This window comes from Neovison vison, chromosome 1, assembly GCF_020171115.1.
Source record: "Neovison vison isolate M4711 chromosome 1, ASM_NN_V1, whole genome shotgun sequence".
NCBI lineage: Eukaryota > Metazoa > Chordata > Mammalia > Carnivora > Mustelidae > Neogale > Neogale vison.
In genome coordinates this window covers 78058352-78085092 of record NC_058091.1, presented here as the reverse complement: position 1 = coordinate 78085092, position 26741 = coordinate 78058352, and the positions used below count along the sequence as shown (strand labels likewise).

At 34.3% G+C, this 26741-nt stretch overlaps 1 protein-coding gene across 4 annotated transcripts in view; it reads left to right on the top strand.

Annotated features, from left to right (window-relative positions):
• HSF2 (heat shock transcription factor 2) overlaps window positions 1-26010 on the top strand; it is a 35832-nt gene extending 9822 nt beyond the window's left edge. The window contains exons 2-14 of one of the 4 annotated variants that reach the window (XR_006384679.1): window positions 3525-3633; window positions 3767-3894; window positions 4752-4876; window positions 6894-6969; window positions 10281-10342; window positions 11280-11367; window positions 12919-13067; window positions 13458-13697; window positions 14282-14387; window positions 18825-18878; window positions 21617-21701; window positions 24730-24850; window positions 25573-26010. Coding sequence is in view for 3 of the 4 variants with exons in the window: in XM_044249682.1 (XP_044105617.1) it covers window positions 3525-3633; window positions 3767-3894; window positions 4752-4876; window positions 6894-6969; window positions 10281-10342; window positions 11280-11367; window positions 12919-13067; window positions 13458-13697; window positions 14282-14387; window positions 18825-18878; window positions 21617-21701; window positions 22136-22428 (1515 nt within the window). In the remaining variant the exon portion in view is untranslated. Of the gene's footprint in view, window positions 1-3524; window positions 3634-3766; window positions 3895-4751; window positions 4877-6893; window positions 6970-10280; window positions 10343-11279; window positions 11368-12918; window positions 13068-13457; window positions 13698-14281; window positions 14388-18824; window positions 18879-21616; window positions 21702-22135; window positions 23146-24729 lie in introns of those variants that run through there. The other 3 variants (XM_044249700.1, XM_044249682.1, XM_044249690.1) reach the window with 3 other exon arrangements.
• Window positions 26011-26741: the final 731 nt, after the last annotated feature.

Below are 26741 nucleotides of genomic sequence, written 5' to 3'. Positions count from 1 at the left end.
TGTAGTTGCAGCATCAAACAGAATTGTGATTCTGTTAGTAAGAAAGTTTTTGCAAATGAATTTCTTTGATTTTAAGGCTAAATGATGTTCCATTGTGTGTGTGTGTGTGTGTATCACAGTTTCTTTAGCCTTTCTTCCATTGAGGAACACTTAGGTTGTTTTCATATCTTGGCTGTTGTGAATAATGCTGCAATGAATATGGGAGCACAGATAACTCTGTGAGATACTTATTTCATTTCCTTCGAGTGTATACCCAAGAAAGGAGTGGCTGGATCATGTGGTAGTTCTATTTTTGTTTTTTTGAGGAAACTTTATGCTGTTTTCCATAATGGCTATACTGATTTACGCTACCACAAACAGTATATGAAAGTTCCCTTTTCCCCACATCCTCACCAACACTTGTTATTTTTAATTTTTTTAATAATTGCCATCCTAACAGATATGAAGTGGTAGCACCTCATTGTGGCTTTGATTTGCATTTCCCTGATGAGTAGTGATATTGAATGCCTTTTCATACACTTCTTGGCCATTTCTTTATCCTTGGAAAAATGTCGCTTTATTTTCTTTTTTAATTGGTGTCCTTTTTTTGGCTTTTGAGTTGTATGTGTTCCTTACATATTTGGATTATTAACCCCTTATCAGATATATTGCTTGCAAATACTCTTATTCTGTTAGGTTTTCTTTTTATTTTGTTGTTTTGTTTACTCTGCAGAAGCTTTTTAGCGTGATGGAGAAGGTACGTTAATTAGCTTGACTGTAGTTGTCCTTTATGTATGTAAATATATTAAATCATGTTGTACAGCTTAAAAATATACAATTTTAGTTTTAAAATAACAAAAATAAAGTAGAAGAATTTGGAATAGGGTAGGCAGGGTTTCCATGAATAAAATATAAATTTTTACATTATGACTTCTAGGTTTGCATCATAACTTCCAAGCGCACGGTTGTAAAGAATAATTGAGCAGTGAGTTGGCATTGAGCTTTTGCTTTTTAAAAGATTTCCAAATGCAGAGTTCATGAATGAATTTTTTTCTCCTGATTTTTCCCCAATTTGAATGTTACTGGTACTTATTACCTGTTAAATTCTCAAGTAGATTTGTTGCTGCTTCTGTTCTCTCTAATCTCTCCATTTATTTATTTTTTTACTATCTATTCTTTAGTGCCAAACTCTTACAAACACTAAAATTCTGTCACTTTTTTAGGATAGGTTAACACCCCTCTTTTCATTGTTTTTTTTTGTGTTTTCTTGCCTATTGTTACATAATTATTTTACAAGTGAATTCTAGTACCTAATATTTGGTTGTATTAGCATCTCCTCGCATACTCTCAAAAAATATTTTTGAGAATTTATTGCAAATGTATTGGTTAATTAGAATTGACAGCTCTACAGTACTGTATAGAGAAAACTATAGTTTAATATTCTCTTAAATGTTCTGTATATTTATCTTTAGCTATGTAAAATTTTTCTATTATTGGAATCTTTTATTCTACTTTAGTTTTAAATTGTTACTGTAAAATACACCTAACATAAAATTAACTATTTTACCCAGTTTTAGCTACATGGTTCAGATATACATTATTAAGCAGCCATTGCTACCATCTCCAGAATGGTTTTCAACTTTACATACTGAAACCTCATACTCACTAGATAATAGTTTCCAAGTCTTCCTTTTTCCTCGTCCCTAATAACCATTCTGTTTCTGTCTCTATGAATTAGACTATTCCAGATATCTCGTATAAGTAGAATAATACAGCATTTGTCCTTTTGTAGCTAGTTTACAGAATTTCCTTTTTTTTAAGGCTGAGTACTCATTGTGTGTATATTCCAAATTTTGTTTATCCGTTCATCTGTCAGTGGACATTTGGGTTGCTTCTGTTTTTTGACTGTTGCAGTAATGCTATTATGAATGCGGGTATACAGATACCTTTCTGAGTACCTGACCAGTTCTCTGTGAATATACACAGATAAAGAATTGCAGGATTATATAGTAATTCTGTGTTCAGTTTTTGGAGGAACTACCGTACTGTTTTCCATAGCAGCTGCACTATTTTATATTTCCACCAACAATGAGAAGAGTTCTAATTTCTCCATCTCCTCCAACACTTACTTTCAGTTTATTTGGTGTTTTTAAAAATAATTGCCATCCTAATGGGTATGAAGTGGTGTTTGTGGTTTTTGTTTTCATGTCCCTGATTAGTAATGTTAGGCATCTTTGCTTACATTTTGTTAGCCATTTGTATATGTTCTTTGGAAAAATATTTGCTCACGTCCTTTGCCTATCTCTTACTGGGTTGTTTCTTTTTTGTTGTTGGAATTGTAGAAGTTCTTTATTATGGATATTAACCCCTTATCAGATAAACAATTTGCATATATTTTATTTGATTCTGTGGGTTTCCTTTTCACTCTGTTGATAGTGTTCTTTGCATAAAAGTTTTTACATTTGAGATAGCTTCATTGGTCTGTTTTTGCTTTTGTTGCATGTGCGTTTGATGTTAACCAAGAAATCATGTTAACCAAACCAAGAAATCATTACCAAATCCAGTGTCATGAAGCTTCCCCGCTTAAGTTTTCTTTTCTTTTGTTTTTTCAAAGATTTTATTTATTTGAGAGGGCAAGAGAACATGAGCTGGGGGGGGGGTGGGGACAGAGGGAGAGGAAAAAGCAGACTCCCTACTGAGCAGGGAGCCTGATCTGGACTGGATCCCAGGACCCTGAGATCATGACCTGATCCGAAGGCAGACTTAACCAACTGAACCACCCAGGTGCCCCCTCTTCTACTATTTTTATAGTTCTAGCATTTACGTTGAGGCCTTTGATCCATTTTGAGTTAATTTTTGTATATGGTGTAAGATAAATTTTGTTCTTTTGCACAGCAGTATCCAGCTTTCCCAGGACTGTTTGTTGAAAATTATTTTTTCTCCTTAGAATGGTATTAGTACTCTGGTCAGAAATCTTTGGACCTTATACGTAAGGGTGTATTTGGTGGTTCTTTTTCTGTTCTACTAATATGTCTCTCTGTGTTTATGCCAGTAACATGCTGTTTTGATACTGTATTGTAGTAAGTTTCAAATTATTTTTTGTATGGAAGAAGACAAGTGACCTTAAATATTAATCTGATAGTTTACTGAATTTTTAAAATGGTTTTTCAGTTGATTGTGCAAAGATAGGTCTGTTGCAGTTAATGATAAAATACGACTTCCTCTTATAATTTTGTCTGTTTTTGTCTAATTGCATTGGCTTTAAAACAGTGTTAAATAGTTATGTTGCATACTTACAGTATTTCTTTTCTTCTGATTTAATGAAAATTCTAGTACTTCACCTTAGTGTATGATGCAGCTTTGGTTTTAGGCATACTCCTAAACTTTTGAGGTTGACATCAAAAAGCTTCATTATAGTTTGGCAGTTAATTACAGGTTGTTTCTTGTTGCTGTTAATAGTATCATGAAAGGACTGCCCAGTTTTGGGGTTCATATTGGATCACCTGGGAGGACTTCAGCAAATTAACTTTTTCTTTCTTTTTCAGAATGGCCAGAGTTTTCTGGTTTTGGATGAACAAAGATTTGCAAAAGAAATTCTTCCCAAATATTTCAAGCACAATAATATGGCAAGCTTTGTGAGGCAACTGAATATGTGTGAGTATGGGCTGTAGTTTATTTGGAGTATGTCATCAGCCACTGATTAAACCATTTTTCCCCATTAGGTTGATAAAGGAAAGGGAAATTTTTTACTTCTAGCGTAGTTGTCTAAATTTTTAATCTTTTTCAGATGGTTTCCGTAAGGTTGTGCATATTGACTCTGGAATTGTAAAGCAGGAACGAGATGGTCCTGTTGAATTTCAGCATCCTTACTTCAAACAAGGCCAGGATGACTTGTTGGAGAACATTAAAAGGAAGGTGAGCTATTTTTAATGTGATTTATTTGAGGCATTACCATATAGCATACTTGGTCAGCACAGTGTTTCACCTGTTAAAATTAAGACTGTACAGAAATACACAGGTATTCCTTGTTGGGATGACTCAGACTAATAAAGCTTTAATTATTTCCTTCTGTTTTATATTTTTTCTCTGTGGTTAGCTGTTCTGAAAGCTCTGTCTTCAAATATGTTCTAGAGGGAAGGAAAATGTTTACATTCTGACTGAGGGTGAGGAATATCTATATTGGGATGGCTCACTCCTTCTAATTTAGCTTAAAAAATATAAGCTGTTAGAATGTCGACTCCCTGGAGGGCTTTTTCAGTAGTTCACTGCTGAATATCCAATGCTGAGAACAAGTCCCTTGCATATAGTAAGCACTTAATAATACATTTTTAGATGAATGGTGTCCTTTGCTGAAATAAAATATTTTTACTAAATCCACAAAAGAGGGGAATAAAAGAGTAATGGACCATGAAAGAAAATGGCCTAGTGTGCAGCTGTTACTGCATAAATTTATTAAATGTGGAATGTGATAATAAAGAGGCTTGGGGAAATTACAGTGAGTTTGGTGAAAGGGAATGAAAAAAAGTGCCTAAATTTTTCCCGCTCGTGGAAACTTCTCCACATTAAAAAAAAAAAAAAAAAAAAAGATTAATTATTTTTCACCCTCTGTCTTTGAGCTATGAAGTTTATTCCTTTTATAGAATCCTGTTTTGGGCTTTTTGAAACTAAATCTAAGTTCTTAAATGGGCTACAAAACACACTTAACAATAGGGAAACTTTGAATTACAAACATGATGTTTAATATTTTATTTCCTTAAATTTGCTTTCAAAAGGTTTCTTCTTCAAAACCAGAAGAAAATAAGATTCGTCAGGAAGATTTAACAAAAATTATAAGTAGTGCTCAGAAGGTTCAAATAAAACAAGAAACTATTGAGTCCAGGCTTTCTGAATTAAAAAGGTAAAATATTATTTCCAAATCTTAATATAGAGGTTGGTATGTGTGTGTTGGGGATTGGAAGTTAGTGCTTTAAGTACTTAATTCAGTGGTCGCTTCGGCAGCACATATACTAAGTACTTAGTTCACATTGTTGAAGCCAGGATAAAAGGTCCTTTTTCTGTAAATATTGTTTCCCTTTAGTTTTGATTTGTAGCCCTTGATACCTCAATATTGAATTTTCTTTAAAATTCAGTATTTGAATATATAATATATATTCTAAAAGAATATATAAATCTGGGCAATTAAAACAATTTGATGCACGAACATCACTGATGAAACAGTAGATCTTTAAATCAATGTAGGAGAGAAATAAATTCTACTTAGGTTATGTTTCATATGATGTTCACACACATGAGGGCACAGAAGCTGTAAAAAACACTGCATATATGACTTACATCTTCTTTATGGTGGTTTCATAAAACTTTTCTATGTTGGCCTATCTCTTAGGAAAAAATAGGACACAAAAACAGGGGAAAAGAAACTTGCCCTACTTGGTATTTATCTTACCTAGACACGATGAAGTATTATTCAAAACTTTTATCTACAGAAACGTGCTTTTGTTTTATTGCAATTCTTGGCACCATTACTTGCCACAGTAACAACTTATATATAGAGTAGATGTGTACTTCATCTTAGTAAGTAGTTGGCATTTTATCTTATCCTAATGGGGCTGAGGTCTTGAGAATAGTTATTCTTTGTATTCTGTCTTCTATTCCAAATGTGGGAGAGCTGTCTTAAAAGCTTAGCTGTCTTTATTTTAGCTGTCTTAAGTGTATTCATTAAAAGAGTAACCTTGAACTTCATTCCCTTTTTGAATAAGGCTTAATTTTAAGCTGTCCAATTTTGAATATTTTATTCAGTATCTTATGCCAGTTTATTGTACATATCTTGTGTCTCCTGAGATGCCCTTTGACCCAATTCCTTGAATCTCAGGTTTGGTCCTTAAGGAATGTGATCCCAGATTCGTCCTCTAAGTTTTAGAGGTAACCATTCAACTTATGTTTAGTAGGCAGATGATAGTATCTTTAAATATCTGAGTCAGAGGAAATACCCTAGTTATTCAGTAAGTGTATTAAAGTTTCATTTTTCATATCTTCTATATGTAAGATACAGAAGTTCCTTTTGTAAGAGTTTAGCTTGAGGAAGATGGATATTATAGAAATTGATAAGAGCAAAAATTAAAGTATTTAATAGGTGGATTTGTCTTTCATGCCTTCTCAGTGTTATTGCTGCTAACATTTAGTAACTGCAATTTCAATAAAAGTTAGTGAAGGAAAAGAAACTGTTATTACCAGGCAGGTTACTTGTTTGTCTTATATTTAGACATGCTTTGAAAAATTTTTTTTTGGTGTTTTCATATGTTTGAAACAGATGATAGACAGTTTTAGGGCCTGATTGACTTTAGATTGACCTCAACACTTAACTACGAATAATTTCTGTGATCTTAGGCAAGTCCTCGTAATTCTTGGGTCTCACTGTCCTCCTCTATAAAATGAAGTTAATAATTCCTTTCTTGGCTGACTTTATAGAAGTTTAAACAAGAAGTACATATAAAATGCTTAGCATAATCCCTAGAGCATAAGTAGTGCTGGGTAAATGTCACTTCCTTTAAGATTCTTTTCCAAGCACAAGTCCTCAATTCACTTGGTAACCAAAATTGAAAGGTTAGTTTATTTTAAACAAGAAGTAATGAACCACATTGTAAGGGAAGTAAATTCCCTGCTACTATGTGGATATAGGCCTGAGTCTTAAATTTTTGTGTTTATATTGCCATGAGTAGAAAGTACGCTAGTTGTGAAGGGATGATTCTGGAGTTGTAGCAAGATAGTTGCCATTTTATGTAATTAAATCTAAGTTTTTCCAGTTTCATGGAGATACATATAGCAAAGTTCACTGTTTGTTTTTTTTAATTAAAGATATTGAGATCTGGCTTTCTGACTAAATTTTGTTTTATTTTTTAATAAATGATAACGTATAGTGAGAATGAGTCCCTTTGGAAGGAGGTGTCAGAATTACGAGCAAAACATGCACAACAGCAACAAGTTATTCGAAAGGTAAGCTGTTCTCCTCCATGGCCATAACCATAAAGTCTCTATTGAATAGTTAGTGATTGGTCTTCGTTCTTTTTTTTTTTTTTAAAGATTTTATTTATTTATTTGACAGAGATCACAAGTAGGCAGAGAGGCAGGCAGTGAGAGGAAGGGAAGCAGTCTCCCCGCTGAGCAGAGCGCTCGATGCGGGACTCCATCCCAGGACCTTGAGATCGTGACCTGAGCCGAAGGCGGAGGCCTAACTCACTGAGCCTCCCAGGCACCCTTGGTCTTAGTTCTTACATATTGGGTTCACATACAGTAGTGAAACTATGAAATCAAACAAATTAGGTCAACTGTTAAATTTTCGTTTTAATAAGAAACATTTCTCATTAGCTAAATATGGTTATTCCATACTCTCAGATTAAGTCTCACTAGTGTTTAGTAAGTGACCTTTGGCCTTATAGAACAACTTTAAAGATACTTCATTTTTAGGAACATAATATACTACCAGTTTCTTTACATTTTTTAGTAAGAATGGCAGCCTTACTGTGTGGGTTTGTTATTGTTTTTACTGTTATTCTACTTGAAAGGGGATAGATATGGTCTTTGAAGACAGATGAATAAAATTTTCAAATCAGTTGATCAAATTATGAGTTCTAAAAAATTAGTCATCATTTTATGCCCTTATTAGTCTCTGGGAAAAGCAGTTAAAGTAATCTGTTGTAAAATAAATTCTGGATTTTAGTATCTGAGCTGAAAAGAACTGGGGGAACTGACAATCTTTCAGTTGCATTGTGTCCTTGTGATTTAGTCTTTTCATATCAGCTTTCATATGTTAATAAGACTTGAAACATAAAAGTAATTAAGGCAGCTATTTTTTGCTCATGAGTAAACTAGACTCTTAAATTTAAGCAACAGGTTTTTGTTGGGGGGAGGAAGGGTGGGAGTACTTCAGCTGGTTTGTGCTGAGATGCCTTTAGCTAAAAATAGGGTTATGACTGACAGGAAAGATCTGGTTCTAGTGGAGCAAGCTTAGAACATAGATGAATGGTTGCAGCCTTTGGCCTGTAGTTAGAATACTGGGGTTTTTTTCGTTTATTTTTGTTTTTTCCCAAATCAGTATGCAGGTGAAGGATAAGTACAGAATTCACTTCCAAGTGTTTAGTCCAAGTGCCTATATTTTCAGAACTTCCAGAGCTGAATCCATCCTACAGCCCTGTTAAGAATACCTCATTTAAAACAATAGGTGTATACAGTATTAAACCTGTACTTTATTTTTAAAAAAATCTTTTAATCTTTTCCAGAAAACAACGTTTTATAGTTAAATACTGGCTTATAATGCTATTTTTTTTTTCCTAAGAGCAGAGAAAGTTGGCGAAATACATAACATTTCAGTTTTTCATGAAATCTAACATTCTATCTGTCAAATTTGAATTTGAATATATGTGGTTTTGTGGAGCTAGGGAGTTCTCATAATGCATAGTGATAGCTGATAATCTGCTCTCTGTTCCTGGAATTGCTTCATACATCTGCTGTATACTCCTTGGCCTTGGATTAGATGGACTAGAGTTACCTGTTACGGGTACTTGTTACAGGGTAGTATAATAGTACCTGTTAAAGAACTTGTCAGGTCCAGAAGTCAGATGCTATAAAGGTTAGATGCCTTTTCTTCTCTTTCAGGGAGCAAGCTTTGTACAGCATGATGCAGAATTGTCATAAGAGAACTAATATGTAAACAAATGTCAGGAGGAATTTAGCCAATGTTTCATATTCTTATAAATTCAACCACTAATGTTAGAATTTTTCTATAATACTTAGACATTAACAAAAGTAATTGAAGCCAAATTATTTCAGAGATACTTTTAGGCTTAAATTTTCTTTTCATCAGCCATCAGTCAACATTTTCTTTTGAATAAACAATTTAGTGGCTAATTTCCTTTTCAAGACTGTAATGCTGTTTAACTTTTATGCAAAGAGTCTAAATAGTCCTTCAGACACTTTTGGCCTTTATTTATAGCCTCTCAGTGATACACTGCTTTTCATAGTTCACCATATGATCCTCACCTTTTTCTTTAGGAAGATGACAATAAATTTAATACCTTAAGCCAGTGATTCTCACATTCACATCAGTATCACCTGGAGTACTTGCTAAACATACATTGCTGGACCCTGTCCTCAGAATTTCAGGTTCAGCAGTTTTCTGGAGTGGGGTTGAGAATATCTAATGTGTGTCTAATAGGTTCTTGGGCTAATACTGCAGGTCCATGGTCTACACTGCCATAACATGAAAGATTGTTTGCATGTCTTGATCTGCTTAGTAGTTTTTTCCTTTTAAATTTAATCTAGCTCTGAAGATTAAACTAGCTTCTCCTGATTGGCAGTATGGGTATCTTGGATGTTTAAGAGCAAAACCATCCAAACCAAAATCTGCTCATTGTTTATTTGAAAAAACTATATGTATTCCAACTTCAATATTGTGAATTTATTTTTGGATAACCTCTAGTTAACTGTATTTTGGTGTTTATCTCTATTTGTATATAGTTAAATACTTCATGACACTACATATTTTTTAAACATTTTATTTATTTGTCGGGGGGTGCGGAGATCACAAGCAGGGGAATTGGCAGGTAGAGGGAAAAGCAGGCTCCCCGCTGAGCAAGGAGCTTGATGTGGGACTCCACCCCAGGACCCTGGGGTCCAGACCTGAGCTGAAGGCAGATGCTTAACCAACTGAGCCACGCAGACGCATCCCGTGACAATATTTTTTATTAAGCCATAATTTTTTAGAATAAGCCAATAAGCTTTTTCTACCTTGAAAATTTTATGCTCTCTTCTGAAAGCCAGCAGTCTCTTTTGCCCCAAATTGTATTACTTAGTTTAAGAAAAATGTTGCTTGTCACTTTTTTCCCCCCAGCATAATCTTCTTGAAAAAATTTTAAGTAAAAACTTAGGATCTGTATCCAGGCATGCATGGTTCTTAGCATCAAAGCAAATAACTGGGCTGAGTATTAGGTAGATAAATGGATGGGTGGGTGGATGGATGGATGGATGGATAGATGAAGGTCTTAGTCATCTTGGTATCCTAGGTATCTGTAACTTTTATTTTATAACAGGTTATTCTTCTGCCTGGAAACTGGTATTTCTTTAGATATCAATTGTAGGATGCACCTGAGATTTCAAATATGTTAAAATATAAGAAATTATGTGACTTAGAATAACAAATATGTAGTATTTGATCTAATTTTCTAAGACCTATAATATGTACTTAGGAATTGAGTCTAATTGAGTCTAAAATTTCTGATGGAAATTTTTTATTTATATTTTTCTTTTAGATTGTCCAGTTTATTGTTACGTTGGTTCAGAATAACCAACTTGTGAGTTTAAAACGTAAAAGGTAAGTTTTTGTTGTAAAACCGTTCATTTGGCCTATTCATGAAAAACTGAACATTTTAGTGTTTAACCATGAATGGCCTACATTTCCTGAGTATATGTCTGTTGTCCCAGATGAACAGTCCTTGTTAAATTATACTCTCAGCATTTCATGAGTAGTGTTACTTTTTTCTGCAGTCAGCCTGCTAATGTTTTTCAAAGACAAGGATAGCCTAAATGGTCACCTTACAGACACATACATAGTTAATAAGAAATCCATTTTTATTCACAATAGCAATTTAATGTATCATTAGTAGGCTTCAGTGAGGGAAACTCTTAAAAGGTCGTCTGTTGAAAAAAATAAAAAATTTTCTACTTGATCTCATTGGTAAGGAATTTGAAAACCTGTATATTGACTGGCTTGTGATAATGAAAAATTTAATAATTGCCATTGTCATAATTAAAGCTTAAGAAGGATAGTGGACAAAAGAATAGTTGGAAGGAGAAAAAATTTATCGTGTAAGACTAAAATTTTAGCAAAGATTCGTTATGGTTACACTTTATGCTGTGGCCTTAACTCTGCTTCCACAAACTAATTCTTTTTTTTTTTTTTCCACAAACTAATTCTTATGATATCATCTATTTACTTTGTACTATGTAACTGTAGTTCATAAAGAGTGATGTGGTTTGGTCAGCAATGAAATATATTCAGAGAGAATAATTTATTTATTGTATTTAACAAAAATAGTACAAAAGAATGACGAAATCAAAGTCCTAGACATAGTCATCCCCTAGTTTCTCTTCCTAAGATGTGACCATTTTTAAGAGCTTATTTTGTGTCACCACCTGAAATCTTTTATTATTAAAGTGTTTATGTTCATGTGAGGGTAAAATATTAGAAGCAGTTTAAATTTCTTGTATGTTTGCTTCACTGAATTTAATGTATATATGCTGATTTTCAGGCCTCTACTTCTAAACACTAATGGAGCCCAAAAGAAGAATCTGTTTCAGCATATAGTCAAAGAACCAGCTGATAATCACCATCATAAAGTAATTTTTTGTTTAAATTCTGTTTTATATTTATTCTCAAACCAGATTTTATTACAGCAGTATTTCATGCACTCATATTTGCAAAGTTCAGTGAATAATAATCTAAGTGCTCATCCTCCAGCTTTATCAAATCATGACATTTTTTATTATTTGGTTTAGATTATTTTAAGAAATAAAGCATTATAAATACCATGTATTATATGATGATATGGGAACAAACCTGTTCCCTGATTTGTTTTTTCCTCCTCTTCAGTTTCTCCTAGATAAATCTTGAATTAGTATTTATCATCCCCATGGTCCTTTTATATGCGTGAATTCATGAACAATATTTGGTATTACTTTGTATGTATTTAAACTTGATATGAATGATATTATTTTGCACATATCATTTTACATTTTGACTTTTTTCACTTTGTTTGGCTTTTGAGATTTATTGAACAGATTTAGTTCATCTCAACTACTACCTGATAGCAGTTGAATATTATGATAATGTAATTATGCATTTATCTATTAGTTATTTTAGGTTGTTTCCAACTTTTATTATAAATTACATAGACTAGATTTTTTAGCAATTGCAAAACATTTTTGTTTACCTTTATTTTTGTCATGGGCTGTCTGGATAATTTGTCAAACTTAAACCCACTGGCAAATCAGTTCAGTCCAGAGTATAGACTTCTTTTAATAGATGATTGTCATGGTTACATTCACATCTTAGAATTCTAAATACTGCTTCAGATTTGCTACTGAAGTACCAAGATTTTTTTTCTTAAGCAAATCAGAGTTAGCATCACATCTTACCACTGTTTCAAAGTAAGCATACCTATTGTTTTTTTAGGATTGAAGACTCAGTGTAAATGGATGAAGATTTCTTAATCTAACTGGATTTATTTATTTTTAAGTCTTTTACATCTTTTACCTCAGATTTATCTACTGTTGAGATTTATAGATTTATTCATTATAATAATGGGTTTAATTTGCTTTAGAGAATTGAATGGTTTTTTTTTTTAGGTACCTATGATCTGAATAGATCTGTAGCTGAATAAAAAAAAATATTGCTAAAAATTCAGGCTGACATTTAACTGTGGAGTAGTTGAAAAAATTTTTTTCCTATTAAAGCATTTTAATAAGAAAGAATAAGGCATATGTCAAATAGAGTAGCTTGAGTTAAAATAATCCTCATCAGCACAGTGGCCATCTAGTTATGCTTGAAATTCCTGGTGAAGTTTTAAGACTTTTTTTTTTTTAAAACCGCTTGGATATAAAAATACCTTAAAATGTGAAGATCTTTCCATAGACTTATTCTGAGGCATGCCACCTTCATGATTCCTTACAGTAAAAGAAATAGTTAAATAGAATGAAGTAACACACCTACCTTTGCAAATTGGTGCAAATACCAATTAGTGTGTAAGTCCCATTAGGGCAGAGAACATAGCTAAATTGTTTCCTTAATATTTAGTAAATAATGGGTGCCCAGTTAGCACTTTTTAAATGGTGTATTGTTCGGTAGTCAATATAATTACAGTTTTGTTATTTTCTCCCTGATTTTTTTAGGTTCCACACAGTAGGACTGAAGGTTTAAAGGCAAGGGAGCGGATTTCAGATGACATCATTATTTATGATGTAACGGATGATAATGCAGATGAAGAAAATATCCCAGTTATTCCAGAAACTAATGAGGATGTTATAGCTGATCCTTCCAAGTAAGGAAATTACAAAGTAAAATTTGTGAAAATATTGGTTACTTTTGTTATCAAAGAGCTTAATTCAAAACAACTTTACTCTGATAAACTACTACCAAACTCCTATTTGGATTATTAAGCTGAAAAAGCCAAATTATTTAACCAGATGTTCTCCCCTCAGCAAAAAGACTTCCAACAAAAAGTAATGAGAATTAGGATTTTTTAAAAATTTTGGAGTTAAACATCTTTAATTGATCCTTTGTTGTCTCGCATCATATGATGAATCAATATTTGTGATTAAGCTTCTCCCCAACTTTGGGGAGAAAGTTTCCATGGAGAATGAATGGACAGAATGAATTTATTGAATGCATTTGAAAATGTAATTGGTTCTTTCTCATATTGCTGATCTAGCTGTAGCCAATACCCTGATATTGTCATTGTTGAGGATGACAATGAAGATGAATATGCACCTGTCATTCAGAGTGGAGATCAGAATGAACCAGCCAGAGAATCACTAAGTTCAGGCAGTGATGGCACCAGTCCTCTCATGTCTAGTGCTGTCCAGCTAAATGGCTCATCTAGTCTGACCACAGAAGATCCTGTCACCATGATGGATTCCATTTTAAATGATAACATCAATCTTCTGGGAAAGTGAGTGTTCATATAGATGTTACCTGAATTTATTTGCTTTCTTTGTTTACTTCACATGTTCTATTCTCTTCGAGTGATCTTCCTTTCAGATTGTGAATCCATGTAATCTTTCTTTGTTTTTTGAGTTTTGCATATGTTTTTTTGAGAAGGATTTAATCATGCGGAGAGAGTCTTGAGATTTTCTTGGCAATTCCTTAATTTCTTTAATGAGATACTTGTTTTGAATGTTCATAAATTGTGTGTGTATGCATATTTATGTTTTTATTAGGACTATGGAATAACACAATTTCTATTAAGGTACTTAATAGCATAAGAAAAGCAGAAATTAGCATTAATAAGTAATAAACACTTTATAATTTATAGTGTAGAGGAAAAAAGATAAATTCAGACTATTGTTGCAGAATCTTTTCTGTAAATACTAAAGTTTTGTGTGTAAAGGCTGTGAGTTCTCAGTTAACTACATTTTCAGGAATCTCAAGTACTGAATAGGATCTCTTAAGATTAAGAATTTTATAATGCGGTTTTAAATGTAAAAACAAGGAAACCTAATATTTGATATTTTTTTTTAATCTTTTTTTCCTTAGGGTTGAGCTGTTGGATTATCTTGACAGCATTGATTGCAGCTTAGAGGACTTCCAAGCCATGCTGTCAGGAAGACAGTTTAGCATAGATCCAGATCTCCTGGTTGATGTAGGTACTTTGAATAATCTTTGCTGTACTGGCAGTCTGTGTATTCACGTATATTATTTATAAATCAGTACACCTTTTTTGTATTCTCACTGTTTTTGCATTTTCTTTTTTTTAAATGAATGATTTTGTTTATCAGAAACAATGAGCAGATGGGTTCAGGACAGTGAAGGAGGGTGATCACTACCCCTTTCTGAATAGCAGCTCAGTTAATCCTCCTGTAACAACATACCAGTTCTGTTCAACAGTACTTCTACTTCTTCTCTGGACTTGTTGCCGTATTTGTTCTGCTCTAGAATAGATTGTCACTGAATAGAAATGGGTGGAAATTTAGTAAGAGAGTTACTTAGGAAACTGCATGGAGACACTTTTTAATACTTTGGGTATTAATGTTTTCCACTCACATGAATTATATTTTAATATATTTGCTATGTTTTTAAAATGTTTATGTCCTGAGTCCTAAGGTTATCTTGTTCCAGTCCCCACCACCACCTACATGAGTATCACTTCAATGTTGTCTGGACTGTGAATCCTTATCTACCATTTCTGGCACTAACTACCTTTCTTGCTATCTCTCTCTTGCTCCTACCGCTCCTCTCTCCCTTATGGCTTGGTCCCATCCAGATGAATGGTCCCATCTAGATGAATATTGTTCTCTCCCTGATTTCCATTTTCTGTTGTAAATCTGTTTCTGTATCCTGAAAAGGTTTGTTGCTCCTTTTTTTTTTTTGCATTTCTGCCTTAAAATACAGTCTGTCACATCAAAATATTCTGTAGTCTTGCCCTTTTAAGAACTTCTCAGTGAGGCTGGAGGGAATTAGTCCTTTCTTACTCTTCAGTCTTACTAATTTGCCACCTTACCAATCTGCTTCTTAGTCTTTGTCAATATCCATGATTTGATTGTTCTTTCCAAATCATCATTATGTCACAGGATGAATTTCACTTTCTTTGAAGATTTCCTTTCTGGCCTATGTTATCATCTTAAGGGAATTCAGCATCCATATTAATGACCTACTTTGTTAATAGTAATTTGTCAGCCCTTCTTGATTTTGTCAGTCTTTGTCCCCATCCTGAATACAGGGACCTTTTAGAATATCTGTCCCTTAGGTTATAAGAAGGAAACAAAATTCCGTAATTCTGACCTTCTACAAAGCCTTGCAGTCTTCTAGGTTATTTTAATTTAACCTTGGAATGTTTATCATACTTGTCTGTCTTCAAGACCTCATCTCGCCAACTCATCCCTGTTCTCACAGAGGATAATCACAATGCTCTTGTTCTCTCATAAGTTGGGAAATCTCATTTTTCTTTTCTTAGAGGAAGTGCTTACTTTCTCTTTAAAGCTTATTTGTACACCTGCCCTGTGCCTCTCTGCTTTTCTATCTCTGTCCTTGATCTTTCCCATCTTGCTTCAGTGGGTACAGATCTCGGTCTTAAACACTTTGATGTGTGGCTCTCCTCATTTACCGTTTTGCCTCTCTAATTCTTTAACTACAGAACATTAGAAATGAGTGGCTTTATTTGTTACTTCTTTTTTACTCTATTTGAAACCCTGCATTATCTTGCTTATTCACTTGAAGCCTGTGCTGCGTTGGTTTATCCATACTGAGTAGGCTCCAGGTTTGTTTGTTTGTTTTTAATTCAGGCCATTGGGCTAGTAGGTGTGTTTTTTTTTTTTTTTTTTTTTAATTTTTTTTTTTTTTAAGATTTTATTTATTTATTTGACAGAGAGAAATCACAAGTAGGCAGAGAGGCAGGCAGAGAGAGAGAGAGGGGGAAGCAGGCTCCCTGCTGAGCAGAGAGCCCGATGCGGGACTCAATCCCAGGACCCTGAGATCATGACCTGAGCCGAAGGCAGCGGCTTAACCCACTGAGCCACCCAGGCGCCCTAGTAGGTGTGTTTTGAATCAGACAGAATTGGGTTTCATTTGGCTTATGTCACTTACTGGCTAGCTATTTAACCTTGGAAAAGTTCACCTCTCTTTCCCAGTTTCCCCATTTGTTAATTGTGGCTGATGCCTAACTTGAAGGAATCTTTTGGGCATTATAAATAATTAGTGCTGTTCGTATTAATATTTTTGGTTATTATTGACACTGAGACTTCTCTTGATTTTAGAGTCACTGGACTTTATCTGTCTTCCTAATTATTCTTTGTTTACTCTACTTTGTTTACTCTTTCTTTTTCTTATTCTCTACCTGTGGGTAATCCCCAAGGTACCCATTATTTTATCTTTTTATTTGTTCTAGGTCTTTTCTTTTTTTATCCTTCCTTTATGAAGGTATTTTGGCTTATAGGATTACTCTCAAATTTATATCTCTAGCTCTTAATATTTTTTTAAAGTAAACTTTGCTTGAATTTTGATGCCATCACCAGTTAAGATCTTGCCTTAAATTTTTTGTGTTTAATGCCAAACTTTTCTTTGTTCTCTAAATGAGCTATGTTTCTCAGCTTTCTTATTTTCTGTAGTGATATCAGACTTCTCTTTACTCACCCAGAATAGTAATCACTGAGTCATTTTGGTTTCCTTATCTTTATCTCATTGTTCAGGTCCTGTGTATTTTCAAAAATAGCACTCACAGATAATCCCTACTTTCTGATGCCTCTCTCATCTAAGATCTTCATTATTTCATCCTTGAATTATGCTGACTGTAAAAATTACCCATTGGTTGCCTTGTTCTCTGAGATGGCAAAGATGGTAAGGACATAAATAGGTGTGCTGAGTTCATGGGTTCTATGCAGAGTTCAGTTCTTAGTGACTGTGAGTCAGCAGGAGAGGCTTGGCTGTAGGATTCAACCAACTATGTCAGCTCCTCATGTACAATCTACTTTTTTCTGCTTCACACTCAGCATCTGCTGGGAATACACGAAAGTGTCCCTGATTTGGTGGGTAGCATTGAGTGGGGCAAAGAAAGAGTGAGGAGCTTATACTCTATAGATGCCACTTTCAGTAGGGAAAAAATCTGGTCAGGTCTCAGAGGCAGTGACAAGCTGAACTTGGCAGAGATTGGTGGTCATGTAAGGTATCTAGTCTTAAGGTTCTGATTCTCTTCCTTTACATGGATCAGTAGGTAGTATGAAAGGAAGGAAAGTTAACCAAAGAAAAGGAAGAACTAGGGATATTTTTAAGGCTATCATGAAAGTGGAACTTTTTTTTTTTTTGAAAATGGAACTTTAAGGAAGAGGAATCAATCTCTAGAGACTGTGGAGGGGGGATCTATCTGCATTTCATTCTGTCCTGTGAACCATTTGGTGTGTTCATTCTCTTAAAATGCTTTAATCACTATATTTCCTTGCTCAGGCCTTTTCCAAGGCTCTTACTGCTGATGAATGTGGCCTTAGGCTCTGACGGACCTTGCTTTACTTCTTGAACTTTACACATACAACCTACTATTCAACTCAGAAGTTTTATGTTATTTAGACTGGTCATCTTATCTACTGCTAGAATTTACCCACCCTCACTCCCAACCATTCTTTCTTTATTATTGTTAATGTTATGATTTATTCTTCTCTCCACTTTCTACAAGTCCTAAGCATTCTTCAGGGCCTAATATGTGTTGGATAGCTTCATCAAGACTTTGTTTCATCTTGCACGTGCCTGTGTGCGTGTGTGTGTACACACACACGCACACAGACATGCATGATTTTCTCCTTTCTCTCAGTACTTTTAATCTCCACCATCCATTAGTATTATAATATTGGATTGTATCTGATTGTATGTTGCTATTTGATTTTGTTCTTGTCTTTCAGATTGTAAGCTCCTAGAGAGCAGGAATAGTGTCTTCATCTTGTATTCTTCATGATGTCAGTTGATGTCAGTTATTTTTTAGATGCTCAGTAAATCCTTGTGGAATGAACAACTGAAGTTTATGACTTAAAAGTTATGTCTGTAAACTGGCTGGGCTGAGAGGCATGCAGTAAGCAGTGGTCTTAGCATTTACGTCTTCTGTTGTTAGTTGAGGTGAAAAATGCAGCAAGGAGGTATACCATTTGGTTAGAGGGCTTCGTGTGAGGTGTAATTTAGGAGCCACCATCACAGAGCAGGTTCTATAAATTTCTCACGTAATTAGCAGGTAGTCAGTGAAGGCTTACTGTCAGGGCAAGGAACTCATCTCTGGATGCCACTTAAAACCAAAGGCATTTAGAGAGAAAATAATAAGGAAATGAGAAGTTGGGCAAACAACTATTTGTCTTAAGTGATTTGCCCCACTGTTTTATGGAGAAATTCTTAAAACATCTGATGCATGGGCTAGCTTGCTCTGCTTTTGTATGTTTTTCTTTCTGCTTTCCTGCTTTTCTCTTTCAAACTGTTTTACTGTATGAAAACTTCCTAGTGCAGGAGCTACATCTCTTTACCCAACATGGCTGTATAAAAATTTTGAACACGCAGTTAATTCTTTTTTAATATTTTTTAAACTTATCATCTTTCTTGTTTGGTCTTTCAGCTTTTCACTAGTTCTGTGCAGATGAATCCCACAGATTACATCAATAATACAAAAGTAAGTTTTAATTCATGTTGCTCAGGACCCATAGCTGTAAGAATCTGAAAAAAAAGCCCTAGTAAGTAGAGAGCAGTATCACTCCCAGTTACAAAAAACATTTTGTATTTTACCTTATATGTGTGATCAAGACAGTAAAATTCTAGCTGAAAAAAAAGCTTTTGGTTATGGGGTGAGTCATTGCCCAATTCTGTAGGTACCTGTGTGATTAACAGTATGAAATGAGCCCTCAAATGCTGGGAAATCAACTGACTTAAACTTGGCATGTTCAGGTGTATCACTGAAACAAATTATTAAAATATTTTTTCATGTTTTATGTGCTTCAGTTTACATTCATATTCTTTCTATGAACAGTGTCTCAGCATTTTTTATTGAAAATCCACTGGTATCCATATTAAATAGTTCTTCATTTTATTAGCATGCAGTAAAAGCTCAGGGATTTGAACTAAGTTTTTACTAACTCTAGGTACAGCAGGTTGAAACAATGAAGTACGGATTTTGGACAGGTTTTTTTTTCTTTTTTTTAAAGTAATGGTTTTGTTATTTTGTTAGACAGTCCATTTGGGATTAGCAAATGTTTACATTCTTTAGAACTGGTTTTTAATGAGTAATAAGGACAATTTTCAGTTGTTAAGAGCAAATGATTGGAGTCATTCTGTTAGTTTGTATATTGCTTATACAATAGGCAGATTTTTAAATGTTTTTAAAATAGATTAGGTGTATACTCCATTTGTCTTGCATTTATACCATACTGTTCAGTCACATTTTTTTATCGAATGCAAAGGTGTAAATCAAGTCCTCTGATATTTGTACAGGTTCTAGATTAGTGAACTTAAAGTTTTACTTGTTTTTTTGTTCTTTGTTGTCTAAAAATGAACACTTAGATATAAGTAATTAGAGTAAGAATGTAGAATTTTTCCAATGTCATGACCAGTTCTTGTACATACTCAAAGTTACAGGCTTTGTAACTTAGGGTTGAAAGAATTTGTGAATTTTTGAACTAAAAAGTTGATTATGCATTGAATATTTGGATAATTTTTATCAGGGGTTAGCATACTTTTTATAAAAAGGCCAGTTGGTAGATACTTTGTTTTGTAGGCCATATGTTCTCTGTCACAACTACTTAACACTAATTGTAGTGTGACAGCAGCTATAGACAATACATAAAAGAATGAGTGTGGCTGTGCTTCCATAAAATGTTATTTACCAAACAGGCAGCATGCTGAATTTTGCCTGGATTTATATTTTAAGTTTCTGCAGATTACCTCAACACCCTGGGTTTCAGTAAATATGGTATTATTAAATGTTAGGTCTTAAGGTGAATGAACCCATATCATGCATTCATTTAGTCAGTGTGCTGAACTGTTTGTTTATTGCTATACATCGAGTCATTCTTTATTCTTGGATTATCCTATTTATCGCAAAACCAATATCTTAATTACAGTTCTCAGGAATAGCAGTTAAACAGCAAATTGCATATTGTTCCAAAGTGCTATAGAGAAATTAGAGAATGACTTTTCATTATAGTTCTAAAATCTAGATTAATGTTTTCAAATAACTGGCACATCAGCTGTCATTCCCTTGCTCATGACGAGTATTGTATTAACATAGATCACAACACTCTTTTTCTAATATATCAGGATACTTATACGCTTCAGTAGAGCCATCTAAGTGGCCATTACTAACAAACAAGAATTTGCATGGGAGGTGAATTCCCTTTGTCATCCTGGTTCTCACATGTTTTAGAGTAACTGGCACCCTTGGAAACTACCTATTTTAAAAAGTAAAAGATAATGATGGTATTCTTTCCTTAAGGTTTGTTTATTGCGATTGCTAAATCCGAAACATGTTTATGTACATTTTGGGGAAGTTTTAATTTATTATATCTTGAGGTCATTATTTCTGAATCTGGAAACTTGTACTGCATCATTTTATGATGATTATCGGCAATTTTAGGAATTAGTATGTTTTCTACACCATATATACTTAGTGAGCATGCAGGTGTCTGGGACTTAACAGCTATTTAGGGAAAATTGTGAACCTCAGCCCCTCAGTTTGAACATCGTTGAAAAGAGCACCGAAGAACTAAACAACATTAAAGGTTTAATCCCCTTACAATCAGATGTGAGGAGAGAAGACAGTGGTTGAAAGAAGCAATTTAAGTGACAGAAAAGAACTGAAAGAATCTCAGAAGGAGAATGAAGAAACTTCACCTCAACTTTGAGGCTTCCAAATACAGAAATAATAGTTTTAAGGATATCACCATGTCATCCTGAGCTACTCTAAATATGTTCACTTATGCTAAATATTCTGTTTGTGAGTGAAATGAGTGATACACACTTTTAATCAAAACTGTTTGAGTTTAATTGTCCTAAAGAATTATCTCTTAGTTTGAAACCAGCCATCTTTGATTTGTTCCCGTCTTTTACCTCTGACAAATTCTGTCTGTTCTTTTGAAATGTCCCCTCTTTTCATACTTAACTGTCATCCTAGTTCAGGTTCTTTGTTTCATCCACTTGATGACAGCAATAATTTTCTTAACCGGTCTTAACCAGTCTTACCTATTCAGATCTCTTTCTCTCTCTAGTTCTTCTTTCCTGGTGTTCCCTTTTCCCCTGTATTTCAGATAATGCACCAATATTCACATACCGTACCAGCTTTTTAAAAATTTTTTTGCTATTTTTAGGAATATATAAAATGTGAAACAAGTATTTTTTATATTATTTTTTCTCTTTTAGTCTGAGAATAAAGGATTAGAAACTACCAAGAACAATGTAGTTCAGCCAGTTTCAGAAGAGGGAAGAAAATCTAAACCCAAAACAGGTAGGTATAAATGTAGTATTAATTTTTACAGTCTTTTAAAATTAAGAGTCATACATAGAAACTAATGTGAGCCAAGGAAAGTCTTTGCCATACTTAGCAGTTGAACACAGAATGTACTGTTCTCAGTTCTATGCATAATGTATCAAGGTTTCAGCTTATAGAAAAAGTTAAATTGGTGAGGTACTAGTTCTTTAAGTCATTTTTTTTTATTTAATTTAACTTGTAGGAGAACTGAAAGAACTCTCAATTGTTGAATGAAAGACTTTTCTGACTAGTATATTTTAAAATTTACTGACACGAAGTATCATATTTCTTGTTTGGGTGTATAAGGGTAGTGATTGCATATATGCACAGCTGTTTCCATTTTTTCCACCTTCAGCTTGAACTCTGTATAAGCTGGTGATAAAAGAGCATTTTTCTAATCTTTATTATAGATAAGCAGCTTATCCAGTACACTGCCTTTCCACTTCTTGCATTCCTCGATGGGAACCCTGCTTCTACTGTTGAACAGGGGAGTACAGCATCATCAGAAGTTATGTCCTCAGTAGATAAACCCATAGAAGTTGATGAGCTTCTGGATAGCAGCCTAGATCCAGAGCCAACCCAGAGTAAGCTTGTTCGCCTGGAGCCATTGACTGAAGCCGAAGCTAGTGAAGCCACACTGTTTTATTTATGTGAACTTGCTCCTGCACCTCTGGATAGTGATATGCCACTTTTAGATAGCTAAATCCCCAGGAAGTGGACTCTACATGTATATATTCATCAAAATGATGAACTATTTATTTTAAAGTATCATTTGGTACTTTTTTTTGTAAATTGCTTTGTTTTGTTTAATCAGATACTGTGGAATCAAAAGCACCTTTTGCTTTTCTCACTTACACACTCTGGCAAAGCTTTCAGATGTTACTCAGCTACATAGGTACACAAGATTTAATGCACATTGTTGGCATATCTTTAAGTTGGATTCAAATGGCCATTTTTCTCCAGTTGTAGTAACTTGGATTTCTTTTTTTACGTATATGCCCATTAACCCCAGTTAAACTTTTGTTTGTTTTACTTGTTTGATGCTGTCTGTTTGCATTGAGTGTAAGTCACTAGAACTAATGGTAGAACTCTTAAACCTTTGTCTGTTCCAGTTACTTTTATTAAATATTTTTCACTTGGCTTATTTTTAAAACTGGGAACATAAAGTGCCTGTATCTTGTAAAACTTCATTTGTCTCTCTTGTTCAGAGAAGTTCATTCATGTTCAAAGGAAAGGCAAAGTAAACATGAGTGCTTGCTGTCAGAAATGGCTCTAGCTCCATATATATAAAAAGAAGGGGGATGGGATGGCATCAACCCCATCCATCTCGTTGGACTAGTTTTAAGTAAAAGTTTTCTGACTTGTTTGTGTTTTTTCGAACCATACTATTTAGTAAAATAAATATAATGAATGTTGCGTACTAATGTCTGTTACGTGTCTTCTTTAGAGGTGACACCCACATGTAAAATTTTTTCCTTTTTATAGGAAGTAGATTTAAATTGTAAACTGTCTGTTGTCCATTTTTGATTCACACCAAGATCTTTGTGCCTCATCTCAAGAGTTAGACTGTGTATTACAACAACGAAGGAATATAAGGTCTCTAAACTTAATGTGTTTTAAAGTTCTTCTGTGTTAAAAATTATACTGGCTTGCTGCCGATATTTCTAATAAAGAACTAAGAGAAGTATGCCTCTCATTGTCCCAGATGAGGTAAGAACATTATCACTGGATGCCACCCAAAGGCCTGTAATTTTTTTTTTTTTAAAGATTCTATTTATTTATTTGACAGAGATCACAAGTAGGCAGAGAGAGAGGGAAGCAGGCTCCCTGCTGAGCAGAGAGCCCGATGCGGGGCTGGATCCCAGGACCCTGGGATCATGACCTGAGCTGAAGGCAGAGGCTTTAACCCACTGAGCCACCCAGGCACCCCAAGGCCTGTAATTTTTGTCCCTTGAGATGGAACAGTAACACTTTATCCCTTTGGAACAGGCTTATAGAGCTTAATACAAGGCGGGCACCACTTTTATCAAGTTGAATTCTACCTTCAGGCAGAGCCTGGAAGCAGAGCAGTTTATATCTGAATATTTTATAGGGCTATTTAATGAAGAATCACAAATATGGCCCTCCTTGTGGCCATATTCTGTCAATATCCTGGAATGTCTATTACTATAATGTAAAAATTCAAAATAAAGCCTAGCACAGAGAGATAGGAAACCCTTCCTTAGCAGATCTTTAAACATTTGGCTCTGACAATGGCATCCTGGTGAACTAATTCAAGTCCCCAGAAGTTAGTTTCTGCATAAGCTGTAGAGGTCACTGGCTTAGAGGTTGTTAAAGTGAGAACAAGAATTTAGAGCCTGAGAGACAGAACTTAAGAGAATTTTCTTTTTCCCTTCTCTTCTTCATTGTGGAATATGATTAAGTTTCTTCTCTTGGGGACATTTTGGAGCTTTAGAAATGTTCTAAAAATCTTGAAAAATATGTTCCAGTACTTTTTTGAGTTGAAATTAAAATTTTTCACCTTTAGTTGGAAGGAATTTAGGGTATTGATAATACTACCACTTAAAAATATAACTTAGAGTTTAAAAAGTTACATGCTTTTTAAAATGTATCTAAAGGAATCTATATACCGTACTGATTTGATAACCATCATCATCCATTCCACTTCTCCCAAAGAATTTTATCCTACTTTTATTATGTGTGAAAGTCCTACATTGACGATAGTGTCATACTTCTCTGCAACTAAATTTGAAATTGTTTCCTATAACCTTAAGATTCTAAGCATTATAAAGAAATTTGTGTCCAGTTATACACAGCTCATCAAAACAGTATGATTATCCAAACCATTTTCTCTATCATGGAGTTAGATTATTTCTACTTCAAACAGGGTGGCTGTGTAACTGAATTCTGATAAATAAATCAGAAGTGATGTACAGAACTTCCAGGTCTGGTTTGTGAAAACCTCCCCTCTGCAATCCTCCTTGCTCTTTTACTCCTCCACTAGCCTGATGCAGAGGAGTATATGGCTTCAGAGTATACATTCAAGAAGGAAGAAATTTGGCTTCCTGAATCACTGCTTAGAAGAGAGGCACCCATCAATCTTGGACACCTATTGTAGACTTCAGGTGAGTGGAGAACAAACTATTCTGTTCTGCCTTCGGGTTTTTTTTTCGGGTGGGGGGATTGATCTTAGTGTTCACTAATACTCAAATTTTGGCAAACATTAAACAATAAAATTGTATGAGAAATAACATTTTTAGTGGCCCGAACAGGTGTTGATTGGGGGGAAGGAGTACTTCCCCAATTTTTTTGTATCTGAAGCTGAAGATTATCAGTGTAAGAAGCATCAGTTTCATTCCTTTTTGTTTTTGTAAGTGTACAACTCTTAAAAACTTTGTAATACAAAAAAGTATATGATGGAAGAATTTGGTATAGCACTATCAGTCCTTTTAACTCCTTCATAACTATATACTAGAACTATTGTATTTTTTAATGAGTTACCCACTGGTGACTTAATTAGATCATCGTTCAATTTCATCAACAGCAAAAAAAACCCAGAAACTACCTGAATTGCAAAAGGATTCTGCCCCCAGTGTCATTCTTTCTCACCAGTATTTAAAAATTTTGTCTTTATCGGGTGTTTCAGAGTTTATCCAGTGCCTTAGTAATGCCTTAGATTCAGAATGCCTAAGAGATACATCTTCGTTAAATGTGGAAAGTGATTATTAAAAGAGGGATGATGCCCTGATGTTCTTAAGGCATCTTTTCAGGCAGATCCAAGTTCAGGAAGGAGTAATAAGGAAATTGAAGATCTGGACACTGATCTCTAATACCTCTTGTTTACCAGAGGAAGTCTCCGTACTGTCTGGAAGACAAGTACCATAGTATGAAGACCATTAATTTCAAGAGTGCCCCCCATCTTCATTCTCATTTTAAGTTTCTTTCATTTAAGGGGGGTGGTTGTAAGTATCGGCATCAGAAATCACGTAGAACAGAGCTGAATGTTCTTTCAGAGTGTGTCACCTTGTTTTTCATAGGGATGGTATACTCAAGTGATGAGGCTTAAATTGACAATAGTCTGCAGACTGGGAAGATGATGAAATGATATTTGTTGTGATGAACATGTTACATTTAAGAATTAGAGCCTAAATGTTCATTTCAAGCACACATAAAATATTTTTTGAGAATTGGCTGCATATTAGGCCATAAAGCAAATTAGAAAATTTCATGGAATTGGTATCAAACAGACTAACTATAATACAAATAAATCAGACCTTTACAGTTACAAGGAGTATTGGCATGGTATTTTGTGGAGTGACCTTCATTTGGGTTTACGGTTTTCCCATGATTATAGGAGTTAATGGGTTTGGGGTAGAAAGGCCACAGGGGTGAAGTGCCGTTTTTACCATTTATCAAAGTATCTTACTATTTTTTTCTCTGGAGAACCCTAATACACTTAAAAAAAAAAAAAGGAACAAAAAGCTCTCTTTATCTTCTATCTTAGAACATAGAAAATCAAGGGTGTAAGAATGGAGAATCTGCCAGTAAATGGGGATGCTTATAGATCTGTTACACGGCAGTACTAAAAGTGTGTTGGGCTGGCCAAGTAGTGACAAGTTGAAAAACATGTTAGGTTTTTTAAAAATTGATAAATTGAAGCTAATCAAAACTAAGCACTTTTGCTTTGCAAAAGACCCTGTTCAGATGGAAGAACAAAGATACAGACTAGGAGAAAAAATTTGTAAACTACTTACTATCTGATACAGGATGTATATCTAGAATATATTAACTCAAAACTTAACAAATTGTAACAATAAACCATCCAATTACAAAATTGCCAAAAGGCATGAATAGACATTTTACTGAGGACCTATAGATGGCAAATAAGCATATGAAGAGAGAATCAACACCATTAGCAATTTGGGAAAGGCAAATTAAAACTACAATGAGATAACACAATATTTCTATCAGAATGGCTAAAATTAGTGATACCAAATGTGGGCAAGGATGCAAAGA